Source organism: Lissotriton helveticus, chromosome 6 (genome assembly GCF_964261635.1).
Source record: "Lissotriton helveticus chromosome 6, aLisHel1.1, whole genome shotgun sequence".
NCBI lineage: Eukaryota > Metazoa > Chordata > Amphibia > Caudata > Salamandridae > Lissotriton > Lissotriton helveticus.
This window is the reverse complement of record NC_136067.1, coordinates 1029329928-1029343434: the sequence shown is the minus strand read 5'-3', so window position 1 is coordinate 1029343434 and position 13507 is coordinate 1029329928. Positions and strand designations below refer to the sequence as shown.

General features: G+C 42.8%; 1 protein-coding gene across 3 annotated transcripts in view; it reads left to right on the top strand.

Moving 5' to 3' along the window:
* C6H6orf118 (chromosome 6 C6orf118 homolog) overlaps positions 1-13507 on the top strand; it is a 338123-nt gene that overhangs the window by 63146 nt on the left and 261470 nt on the right. For all 3 annotated transcript variants that reach the window (XM_078648656.1, XM_078648655.1, XM_078648654.1), the window contains one exon: positions 12068-12854. In XM_078648656.1, coding sequence (XP_078504782.1) covers positions 12150-12854 — 705 coding nt within the window. In that variant the 5' untranslated portion in view covers positions 12068-12149. The remainder of the gene's footprint in view (positions 1-12067; positions 12855-13507) is intronic.

Sequence of the window (13507 nt, the reverse complement as noted above, 5' to 3'; positions counted from 1 at the left end):
ACTCGTCGAGTTTTCCGGCAGTGGGGAGGGGCGTTGGTGTGTTTCTGCGAGATGCAAGGGACTTAGAACTTTGGAGCATCTGCATACTATGGAATGGACTTAAATCGCTGATATAAACTATTAAAAATCAAACCCAACCCCCTCACCGGCCTCAAACATCTGGGCTCTTAAATATCGACATCTTCGAACTTATTAAAGATTTACCTGGATTAGAGGAAGAATCTATCACTAATTGGTATGAAGCTCTGAACCATTTATGATTACGGACACCACCCTGCACGGTGTTATCGATACTGAGAGCCTTTTATCCCTACGGATGAACCCACCTACATGATCTTAGGCGATAGGACATATTTGTGTTTCATTATCCCCTGATATCTGTACAAATTAAGCGTGATGAAAATGGTCCTGATGAAGGTGGCCTAGAGCCGCCGAAACGTGCGTTGACCTGGTGCAAGGGCCGAAAATTACATCTTGGGGCCCTAGTATTGGCATTGCGATCTTGCCAACTTTAACCCAGTTCCTTTTCTTCATTCTGGGATGTGATCTGATTGTGGTATGAGTGTTAGTATGTGAGTATTTTGATTGGTATGTCTGATATCAAGGGGTATCTTTTTGATGATATTGTGTTTTTTTTTATATTGTGTATATTTAAAATCTAACTGTGTTATTATTGTTTATATGTATGAAGTAAAAATCATTTTCTCCCAAAAAAATAAATGCACTTTTTATTTAAATTCTAAAAAATAGTAATTATATGAAATGAAAAAAGAGAATAAAGTAATTTTTGAATAATTTTTGTTTAGAAAAAATTATTTCTGTCACCAACTTTGGAATATGAGGATGTATATCGATATTTGAAATGTATGGCCACTGAAGGAACAACCCCTTACATTATGATGTGCTTCTGTTCCCCTCTGTTCCTTGGCCACAATTTGCTCTTTTGAGGGGGGTCCCATCGTACATGCTGCTTGATCCAAACTAACCAAATTTGCGGCACACAGCCTCTGCAGCCGTTGTGGCGTTCAGCACGGGCACTAGCGCATTTGCGGTCCCAAACCACAGTACCCACAAAATGGCGGCTCTGTCTGTTGACTACCCTTCGCGGTACACCACCAGCACCACAAGGCAATATATTCTATTTTGCCAGCCATCCAGCGTCCCTATGGCACTGCAACACGTCTCTTATATTAGTAGGGTTTTACCGATTTCCACTTATGGGCCTCCCTCTGTCTCCCGGTGTGCGGCGCACCACGCCCCCGACCTCACTCCAGCCCCCGAGGTCGCAGTGCGGGCAATCCCGCTAGAATTCAGTCCGTCTCACTCCCCATACATCAGTAGCTTACTTGTGCCGATGATATGAGTTTTTGCCGCGCTGGCGCTCGCTCCAATCAGTTGGCCCCGCCGCTTCCGCCGCTTCCGCCACTGCACTTCTCACTACCTCACCCCGCGTAGCGGGGAGGCAGTAACCAGAGTCCCCCGCTTATTCTGGAGGCGCTCTATGAAGGCCAACAGCAGACACCCGCCTCCCTTTGCTCCATTTCCGCCGCTGGTTGCTCCCTCTTGCTGCAGCTATTTAAGCAGGATATATCCGTACAGCAGGCACACGATTCGGGCAATATTTGGGGATTTATGCCGGATTATTAAGGCTCGGCCAGCGGAGCCGCTCTATCTTGCGGCCATTTGGCAGCACAGCGAAGCCACGCCCCCAGGGATTTGGTGTCCTTGATCACAAAACCCAGACTCTGTAAAATATTAGCTGCTGTTTGTAGTTGCAGTACCAAATTGTCTGGGCAATGGCCAATTATCAAGATGTCGTCTATGGTAGACTATAAGCCGGATCTCCTGTGCCCTCAGTTGTTCCATGACCAGTTTGGGAACCTATGTGAAGCACCACAGGGCAGAAAAGAGGCCAAAAGGTAGGATGGTAAAATCGTAGGGTCTGTTGTGCCAGAAAAACTGGAGAATTCTCCAGTGAGGAGGTAAAATGGGAATAGAAAGATAGGTGTCCTTGAGATCCAGACGCACCATCCTATCCAAAGGTCTGAGAATATCTTACAGGATGTGGATCCCCACATCTTGAAATGGTGATAAACGGGCCACTAGTTGAACTCGCGTAGGTTGATGATCTGATGCAGACCCCGTCCTGCTTTGTCTATCAGGAAGATATTGCTGATAAAACCCCTGGGATGGTGAGTCATTGGCGAGCTAGCGCTTTTGGCCAGGAGTAAGTTTACCTCCTTGTCTACCAGAGCAGACTCGGCAGCTGAAAAATGGATGGGTTGTGGAATCTCGGATTGAGTGGGGGACCTGTAGAACTCTATCTGAAACTCTCTCACGTCAGCAGGACCCACGCGTCTCCCGTGATGGCAGTCCAAACCTGGAAAAATTCACCAGACAGCGCCCTACTTCTAAAAGGGAGAACCCTCACTGTAATTGTTGGAGGCACCTGCACCTCTGGCTCTGCCCTGCCTTCGTCTGGTGGTTACAAGTTTTCAAATCTGGCCTGATCCTGCCCTTGCCCTCTGGGAGGGTATTGGTTACTGGGGCGGCCGGTCAAGCCACCCCTAACTTGACCGGCCCCTGGAAAACCCGGGAGGGAAAAACTTTTTCGATTGAGGATTGTGCTTTGTCAAGAGAGGTGAAAGTATTAACAAACTTCCCTAACTCTTTGATAAAATGTTCCCTAAACAGTCCCACTTGTGCAATGGGGCCTGGCTCAGAATTTCTGGGCTTAGGGTTGACCTTAATTAACAAGGAGCAACGCCTTGCGGTATATAACGCAGTTGGAGTTCTCCAATAAAATGTCGTCATGCTGTGCCCAAGCCGAGAGGGTATCTGGGGAGATCAGGGAGCCTGATGTCTAGGCCTGTTCGGCTATGTCAAGGGTCCCAGGGTATCCAAAAGTTTGTCCTGACAATCCCACCAGGACCTGTCTATTCCCTTCTCTGCAGGAAAGTGGCCATCCAGAGATCTATGTTGGGTGTCAGTGCCATCCTCCCTTCTAGGGAGGGACGGGGGCATTCCACCGTAAGGCCGTTACTAGATTCCTTCTCAAGAGGCTTAGGAATGCAGCCCGACACATAGTGTGTGACACTTTCTCAGTCAGGGACCATTCTGAAGACCTCGGTGAAGGATCTCATCCAGGTCCAGCATGTCACAGTAGAGCGATTGGTTGCCGGTGGCAGGGAGCTGGTTGGGGGGGGTGGGTTGAAGGAGGGGAGCCAGAGGTGGGAAGGGCCAGCATCATCATCCGTGTCCCTGTGGCTCATGTGCACCGGAGTGGCAGGGGACACCGGGGCAAGGGTGTCAGTAAACATTCCCTCAGGGTTTCAAGAAGGCAGATGGGGGCTGGTGCATTACTGGCCAAGAAGACTTGCTTTAGCCTATAAAGACATCAACGTCCACTCCAGCCTTTTGGTATGCGCTGCTGCGGGTGGGTCTGAATCAGAGGGGTGGGAGGGCCCACCGGGGAACATCGTTTACAACAAAACTTTTACCACGCACTACCATTACAACGCAGGAATTACAACGAAAGTCGTTACAAAGACTTTCGCTGGAGGGCGCTGTTGGATAGGGAATAGTTTAATTTTCTATCCAACACCTTCCCTACTATCCACGGGGACTAGAGTTGGTATAGAAAATTAAACTATTCCACTATCCAGCGCCCCCCAACGCAAGTCGTTGTAACGACTTGCGTTGTAATACCTGCGTTGTAAAGGCATGCATGGTAAAACCAGCGTTGAAACGTCATACATCCGGGCCCACCGGGTGCCAACGGAGATGATGCAGCTCCTGCAACCTTTTAGCAAGCTTGTGCTATCTGGCCTGAAAGTCGCTCCTTCAGGGGGGCCGTGGTCTCAGAAACTGCCCTATAGATCAATGCATCAACTTGCATCATAGAGGTTATCATCCCAAGGGAGCCCCCCCCCCCCCACCAGGGGGCCCTCTTCCCCCTGGGTATCCTCAAAAGGTTCCATCCCCTGGGAGAAATCCTCACAAACCCCTTAAGGCTAAGTGCAGAGAGTAGTTACTACTAGGCACTGGGGAATTGCACAGGCAACGTGAGTGCTGCAGTTATGGGAGGCTGGGTGTCAGCATCAGATTAGGTGTGGGCCAAGCTTTACTGCTGTTGGGTCCAAGCCCAGGGACACTACAACCCTAGGGCTGTACTTCAAAATGTTTTTTTTTGCGTGGTAGAGTGTTCCCACAGGCCAAAGACCTGCCAAACAATACAGACTCCCCGTTGGGGAGCGTCAAGCATTCAGGTGCAAATACGGGCCCTGAGCATGGCGTACGGCAAGTGCAACAGCCCTATAGGGCTATACTGACCCGCTGCGGGGCGTAACTCTCTAGGCAGCAAGGCTCCCAAACCATGGCACGCAGCTCTGATCCCTCTGGAATGATCGGAATGCGAAGATCGCATCATGGTAGAGTGTAGTGCTGTCAAGCACCACCTAGGTGTGGGAGGACTGCACTGCGGAGCCACACCACAAGCAAGCAACTGCGAAGGAGCGTCAAGTGTTCCTGTAGTCAAACCAAGTTACCGCTTGATAAGCTGGGGTCATAAGCACTGAACGGACATACTCTGCATGATTTAAGCAATAATCAGGAAAATATCAAGAAATAACGTTGTCAACACTATAAAAAAAGGGAAGGAAACACCACTTATCTCGGCGGCGAGAAGCGAAGAAAGAGGGCGAGTGCACAAGGATGATGGACTATGTGCTGTTCTGAGAACATCTGACTAGATGGAGTTTGGGGACTGTTCTACCACTGGACACTGCTGTTTTTTATGGCATTCTCAAGGCCTCATGGGAATGGTAGTTGTTAAAGTTCGGTAAATGGCTGCTATTTAAAAAAGTGAAGATAGAATAGCATAATCCTCGCATCCGGTCCTGACATAGAATTCAAGCTTTTGTGCTGTCAAAATGTACTATTGTGTGGGAATAATTTAAATGTGTCAGGGTACCTAGCATTGAAGCTTCAAATAGTGCAAAAGAGACCTATTAAACTATTACTAGAGATTATCAGTATTTCTTTTGGCCTAATTAAATTCAAGTGCTCTGCAGGCCCAGCTGGGTTGTCTTGTGGTACACCTGTGGATACATATTTGAATCATCAACTTCTTGTAGAAATCCATGCATAAAAGCACCAAAATATGTGTTTGATTTGGTCCTAATTGGGAAACACTGTATGATCTTGTGTCCAGGGGTCATGCCCAAGTGAAATCTCAGTAGAGCTGGAGGTCGATCCCTTAGAGTGTTTGGTGCTAGACTATGATGGACTGCTGCTGAGTATCAGGGGGATTTAACAATTGCTCCATGGTAAGCAAAAACGTTTACTTCTCTATTAATTTAGATCTCCATAAGTCTGTAATATGCTTGCATTTCAGCTACCAGCCATGGGACTAAATCGATTGACACTTTGCACTTAACATGGATTGATAACCTTAGAATATTTTATTTTAAATATATTCTCTGAACCAAGACTAATGTCTCAATATGTCTGGCATAATCATTTACAAATTGTCTGTTTTAACCTCAATCATGTATTTTATTCTGCATCTACAAGATGTGGATCAAGTGTCAACCCACACCACACCTAGTATATTTCCTGGGGCCCTGACCGGAGCACAGGTATACTAACTCACCAGCTTGAGGGGGAAAAAGGCAGGTGGTGTCCAAAGAATCTCTGCTGAACATGCCAAGAGAGAGTTTGCACTTGTAATGTAACAGTGATCAAATAATGCCTGTCAGAGACAGGTATCCCCAAGAGATTGCCTACAAGATATATGAAGCATTATTTTCTAAGGATTTATTAGGAGCTAATCTAAAGTAAAGTATATGTAAAATTATTATAGTAGATAATACAACAAATGTAGCGATTATGAACGAGCAAAGAGAACATATTACGAACACAGAAAACATACTACGTTCAGTGAGTTCCCTTTGTATTGATTCCTGGCTGGTGATAATTAACACTGAAAAGATCTGCCATCATGAGGGGTGCAGAATACAAGACACATACCTGAATGCTGAGTTTGTATATTGTGCAGCCTTGATACAAAGACAACAAATTCCTTAGTAGTTGATATCTATCTTTAACAAAATATACTGCTTATATATTGATCTTCAAAACCGTTATGAGAAAAACTAAATTTTATCTGAAATGCTATGTGAGACAAATCTCATTAGAACTATTTAAGAATTTTCACATGTAGGGTTTCTGTATACTGGGATTAAACCCCATTGAATATGCTAGTATGTGAATATGCAAACAAAAAGCACCCTATCAAAACTCATGATGAATGTATATATATTGTCATAAATTAATACTCACATAAGGAAAGTAGTAAATAACAGTTGGAAATCAGATACAACCTGTCAGGGTCTTAGGGCCCTAGAAGAAGGATAAGGTGTGCTTGGTGTGATGAGAATCTGTACAAGCTATACAGAGCAGATGATAACAGTATTGATTGGTTTTAAGTTAGCCCTGTTATGAACTATGTGTATACTATGTGGAGGGCCTTGAAGCTTCTTTTGCTGACATTGACTGCATTGTATAATTGATAAGCAGGGATTAGAAGAAATATGCAAAATATTGATAAAGACGTTACCCAATTCCACTGAAATCAGTGAAAATACCACAGAGGATAACCCAACCAGCAGTAGCTTGCCTAGGTTCTCTACTGTAACGATAGAGAAAGTTATTGATCTTTTATTATTGACCAAGTCAGGTTCTCCTACTGATCCATGTCCTCCTGCCATCTTGCATCTGGTCTCTAGAAAACTCAGTGCAAATTTGGACCCTCTCTTAAACGAGGTTATCAGTTCTGGGAGTTTCCATCGGTCATGGACAAAGGCATGTATTAGGCCTATCCTAAAGAAACCCGCCTTGGATCCCACTGAGGTGAAACACTATCGCCCAATATCGTGTCTACCAATACCGGCTAAAATCCTAGACAAATCAATTAACATGGAACTCACCGACTACTTAGATTGCAACAATCTCTTAGATTCCACCCAACATGGCTTCAGATCTCGCCGTTGCACAAAGTGAGCCCTGATTATGGCCACAGAGGAGATTCTCAGACAGCTGGATGGGGAGGGGGGGGCGAGGTGGAAGAGCCGTCCTTAACCTACTTAACATATCAGCAGCATTTGATACCGTTAACCATGCGGTACTGATGTGGCAGCTGAAGACAACCGGTATTAAAGAGACAACCTTAACTCTACTTACTCTCCTCTTTCATGGCATCTAGGGAGCAGATGATCTATTGGGATAATCTCAAATCAGAAAATGTCTGCCTCCCTTGTGGAGTACCACAAGGCTCAGCTCTATCACCAACCTTGTTCAATATCTATGTCACCCTCTGGCTAAACTAATCAAAGATCAGGGTCTTACTCTGATCTCATACGCGGACGACACCCAAATAGTTGTATCTGTCATGCAGAGGGTGGATGCCACAGCAGTCAGCTTTCACAATTGTCTAAATTCCATTATTTTGTTCACCAATTTAGTTGGGCACATTTGGTTCACATTGTTTTCTAGTGGGAAGGTTACCGATGATGATAAGTGGAACACACTGATGAGTACCTATCAGCAGTTCCCTGGCGGTTGTTTCCATGAAGTGCCTTCCCTCTTTCCACACACTTTTTTTGGTGGTTGAGTGTTAGGAAATTGGGGCCATTAAACATAAACAGGTTATGTTCTGGTGAGATAGATGCAGACCACAGTGTTTTTAAAGGAAAGGGATAGGAACACCCTATAAGTACAGCAGAGTGTTGTTAGTACTTTAAAACATTTTCACCACTGATGGATGCAGGGGATGTTCAAGATGTTTTATCCTGAAAATATAGAGCAGGTTCTTTGTGAAAAAAATCCATTATGGACTGGATGAATTTAAATTTAAATATTACAGAGAAAACAGAGGTCATGGAGTTTCGGCAGGGTCTGGACCCAATTGTGGTGGCCATCTGAGGCAGGTAACTGCCCCGTCCCAACTACTAAGGCAAGAAATCTTAGAATAACATTTGACAACAAACTACGTTTTGCAAAACAGATTAATCATCTGACCTCCTCCTGCTTCTTTATAATGAACATTTCTTGGAAAATCTTGCCTTTTATTCCATTGGGCCTCAGGTAAACGGTAATAGGAGCTCTTGTCCTCTCATAAATTGATTATGGCAATGCTTTATTTTTGGGAATTGACAAGTGCCAGACTGCCAAACTACAGTCCTTGCAAAATGCTGCAGTGCGAGTACTACTTGATATTCCCAAATATCACTCTATTTCCGCTAGCATTAGGCAGCTTCATTGGCTCCCAATCCAACAGTGAGTAGAATTCAAAGCTCTCTAGTGCTAAAGGCGCTGTAAGGTGCGGGAGCCACGGATATTCAGAAACTATTTTCCTGGTACTTCCCGCGGTGGAATCTTAGATCAGCCAACACAGGGCTTGTACAGGTTACCAAGATTCAAAAAGCCAGATGGGGAGGCAACAGCCGTTCTCACCGAGCAGCCAAATTGTGGAACAAGCTACCAACTACTATTAGGCTACAGTCCAACAAGCTTCTCTTTTGGAAACTGGTTGAGACCTGGCTTTTCCACCAGCAATAAATTTTGGTCGAGCCTGGGCAACTGCAACAAGTCACTCCTAGTGCCAAGATACCTCAACAATCTTGCACTTTATAAATATGTCACTCACTCATAAATTGGCTCCATTAATTTCTAACTGGAAGGGCATCTTTATTCGTGTTGAACAGTTTATGGCACAAGAAATTGGCAATACATGCTATATTAACATGTTTCTGAAATCTCAAATGCCCATGGAAGGGGCATTAATCACTAGGGTTTTTTAACAGCACGGCATCAAACATATTGCATTGTTACTGCACAGGAAATTACCAAAACCATGTGGTGTGGTGTTTACCAAATGTGGTGGACGTGCCTAGCCAAATGTTTTGAAGGACATAGTGGTTGATAGAATACGAATTAGGTGTTTGTCCACTAATTTGCACATGTTTTGCCTTTCCAAGTCCTTTTTTGTAGTCGTATTCTCCAGGTTTTTCCTAGTGAGATGTGCAAGGGGGAAACATAACCTTTGTATGGTTCTAAACTTCAATTCGTAATCCCAATGTGGGCACACAATCAAGTTTCTGCCCATAATGGGATTAAAATGGAGCTCAGAATGAGTCCATCGATGTCTCAATGTGGTTGGCTACAGACACTGAAAAATATAAAATGCATGCGTGTTGACAGCAGCCATGATTGAATCCTGTAAAACAGGCAGTACAACAAATAAGTTACCATCAATAGCCTATTCATTAATTTCAGAAAGTAAGTTAAGGCTTTGAGCAATGTTGTTCATTCACATTACAAAACGGCAACTAAATCATGTGTCTCAGAACTTTCTTTTCCATATCAGAGCACTCGTTAACCTATGATTAAAGCTATAGCTTTATCCAGTATATAATGTAATGTATTAAGGCATATTTATAAAGACTCTGATTGGAAAGGTGCAAAAAATTCAGAATGATGCCTTTAGAGTGACGACTGTTAAGAAAGCATGAGTACCATGTACTCTGCCCTTAGGAAACTGGCCTGGTGAGCAGTAGCTGGCAGACTGGAATTTAAGAATATATTGCAAGTAGAATACATTTGTTAAAGAAGACATAGAAATAGATGTTTCAGTTTTATGTGGCAGATTCCAGGCAACACCTATTCACCCTTAAGCTTCAAATTACTTAACTTAGCACTAAACAAATCAAAAGTTGAAAGGGTCTTTTCAGTTTTGGGTTCATAATTTTGGAACTTCATAACATAACATAAGAAGCCTTCACATTTTAAAATATGCACTTTACATTCCCTTTTCACTGTCTTTAGTGATGAGATAGTCAGTGTACTTTTTGTATTTTTGCTATGGGTTCATAGGTGTTGAATACAAATGCACTGTTTCCAAAGCACAGGCCACTTTATATTCCGACATGTTTTAATTACATGAGGGTTGTGACATATTATGTAGTCAATTAATTGGAATGTGTTTTATAATAATTTTAAAACTATGATCTGTTTTTTCATGTCTATTGTAAATGTATACTTTGATGGTTGCAATAACTGAATAAAGTTTCTATCTATATAAAAAAAGATTTCAAAACAAACCTCTTTCTAGGTAACCTTCCTTTACGACCAGAGTGCGCATTAGGACATACACTCAAGCAATCAAACACTCATAACATAAATCACACTGAACATACCAACTCATACAGTGAGGAATATGGAAACTGGCTGGTGTTATGAACGATGAAGACACTGGCTTAGCTACCATTGGTGCTTTGCAGGTGAGGTGTATTGACATTGCTGCAGTTGTCAGTTGTGTCCTCCCTGTGGCATGTACAATGGTAGATCTAGTTGTAGTGCAGTTGCAGTGCAGTGGCTGTGCCTAGCTTGCATCATTTCCTGCGGTTTCCTGCATTTTTGGTACATAATGCACTCTTTTGTCCTGGCATTTAAGTGTGTCTAGATATACTGTGGAGTAAGGCCTAATAACTTGGGTAAATGTGTTCCTTATGTGTGTACTGCATGATAGAGTGGGTCATGGCTACTTGTGACATGGATAGGTGTTTATCTGTAGCCTTATAACTCTCATGACACAACATTTTTAATGCACATTTGAAGCATTATGTGTACTCCAAAGGTGTGTTGCTGTAGCTGTTGTGTGTAAAAACCATTCTTCTCTCAGTGTCCGAGAGATCTCTCATCCATATCTAACCTCTGAGGATTTTATAGCCAACCGTGTTTGAAGGACACTTTTTTCCACAGCAAACAAATGCCTAAAGTAGAACTGTTTTTAGGTGAATCAAGACAACAGTTTGTGTAATTTCTTACCAATAAATAGGAGGCATGATCAAGACTGTAACATCTACTGGAGGAGAAGTCTGTGAAATTGTTTCACAAATCACAATTTTTACTTCAGGGTGGGTACTTCAGAGAAGGTGGATACCCAGGCACAAAAATGAGTATTTTTCGGTTCTAAGACTGCAGGAGTGGCTGCTTGTATCCCAGTTGGTGTGTTACTGCTCCTCCTGCCTCTTACTGGCCAAGTCCACCCCACAGTTATGCCACTAGATAGGGACATGTTAATGAGTGACACATAAACTCTGACTTTATTGAGAGGCTGCTGATGTTGATACCTCTATTGGTGATCAGGAAATCTAGATCAGATGAAAAAAACAAAGTCATCCCTTAGGGTTGACAGAGCCTTTCTTTGTTGTACTGCTTCTGATGATGTGGGGTTACTGAACATCGTGTCTCCTCTAACTGATGCAAATCCACCCACTTTAAAGTTTATACACTGGTTTAGTACTTGTGATCATTGAATCTATGAAGATCAGAATTCCCATCTGTGTCTTATTTTAGAGTGATACACTATATTTTGTCACCAGCACTCCAGCTTTCTGAATAAAATGCTTGTTTCTCCTGGAGGTGATGTATATTTTCCCTAGCCGCCGCCATGTAAGTTTTCATCCTTCTCTTCTGGCTGTTACTTTTTTCATCTGAGTTGGAATGATTTGATGCACAATGGATGTTGATTTCTGACCACCTCAAATGTGTGAAGGCAACAGCTCAAAAGCAATCCACATACAACTCCTCTTGAGTGTACAATTGAATCCCTAAGTATGGCATTAGGATAAAAGATCATTATTTTTCACGGTTCCATTTATTTTAGAGTTGTTTACTTCTGTACAATTCTACACCGTGCTGATTGGAGTTTCACAGTACCATAATAGATCTAATTTCCTGCTCCACTTTTACCTGACCCCCCTTTGGGCCAAGTACAAATAGTTTCTATTTACACAAGGTAAATTTGAACCAGCCAAATCTCACCTTTGCGGTTTCATGTTTTAGGTCTTCACTTTGATGCCTTCTCTTTGTGTGATCACCATGAACGCAAACATGTATGCACACACACCTCGATGAAATCTTGATTTTACCTTAAATATTGTATGATAGTCATCGATGTCTATTGTTGAATTAAGATTGATCTGTATATCTCTTGTCTTTATAGATTCTGATGTGAATCAAGTGTCAATTCGAACACGTTGTTTCTCAACTTAAGGTAATACTCGCCAAAGTCAATACATTTTAACATGCAAGAGCACAAGTACAGGAAGCAAGTACCCTTGAAGCTAATTTTGGATGGCATGGAAAATGCTAATAAGGCTGACGCAAAAGATTATACACTTGGGCACTTGAACCATAATCATCTTTATAAACCTGAAGCATTCGCACGGAAGTCTTACTGGGAAAGCTGGAAAACACCTCATAAGTCAAAACCATACCCAACACTAGATAGTCAGAATTTTACAGATGGTCAAATCCAAAGGATGAAGGATGCTTGGTCTGACTTCACCATCAAGACAAGCATAATTCCTGGAAGCTCCAGAGCTAAGTCATCTAACGCCAGCTCCTTTGGCCCCAAATGGCCAACTGTTGGCCCTAACACCCCAATAAGCACACCTTTTAACAGGTCATCATACAAGAGACAGGAATCCAAAACTATCACAGAAAGTGGCCCAGCTGTAGTCCCCTCATTATGCAACATGGAAGAACTGGAGCCACCGGAAGTCAAGCTGATCAAATTCAAGCCTGTCAAGAATAGAAGAACCTGCCTTCAGGATGACCAAGGGGAGTACACTTTTGTTCCCCTGTACTTGGCCGGTTTGACAAAAAGAGATCAAATGAACATGTTACGGCAGTTTGACAGAGACTTTCTGAAAACACAGGTTTTGTTAGAAAAAAGTGATGTCACTAGAAATACGACGACGCAGATTCTGGAACATAAAATGACACAGGTAAGAAAAGTTTCAAGAGAGAATGTAACATCATATGCAGTGAAAAGAGTTGTATATATTTTAGAGATAATATTGCATTTGTTACACCCCTGTCCAGCATTTCACATTTGAGATAGAATAACTGAAATGTTTAAGTAAACCAACTTTCTCCAAAACGCTGGCCCCTGTAAATTCACACAGAACCCACCCCATTTCATTGACTGGTACATTCCACCCATACAATAGCGTATTTTATCTAAACTCTGTCAATGACCCATCCTTATAGATATATGTACCATCTTCGTTGCTATGTAAAACTGCTATGAACAATTTTCCGGTTGAAATGTTGCTTATGCTATCAAATAAATGCATATATATGTTCTATGTAACTTTCTATACGGACCAAATGCTATCGTCAGACTCCTCAAGCAGATCCGCAGACAGACAAATCCTCCTCATACACACATGTGCGCCCAAAATGAAAAGAAACCAAGGGAAAACATGCATGCACATACATGCAATCTACACATCCTCTACACAATGAACACAAAGAACTCCATACACATAGATTCATTCCCAGGTCCACAAATACTTACAGACCCACTACACCAAGGTTGACACAAGCAAATACAGCCACTTTTCTGTATGTAAAGGACACTATACATACCTTTTCA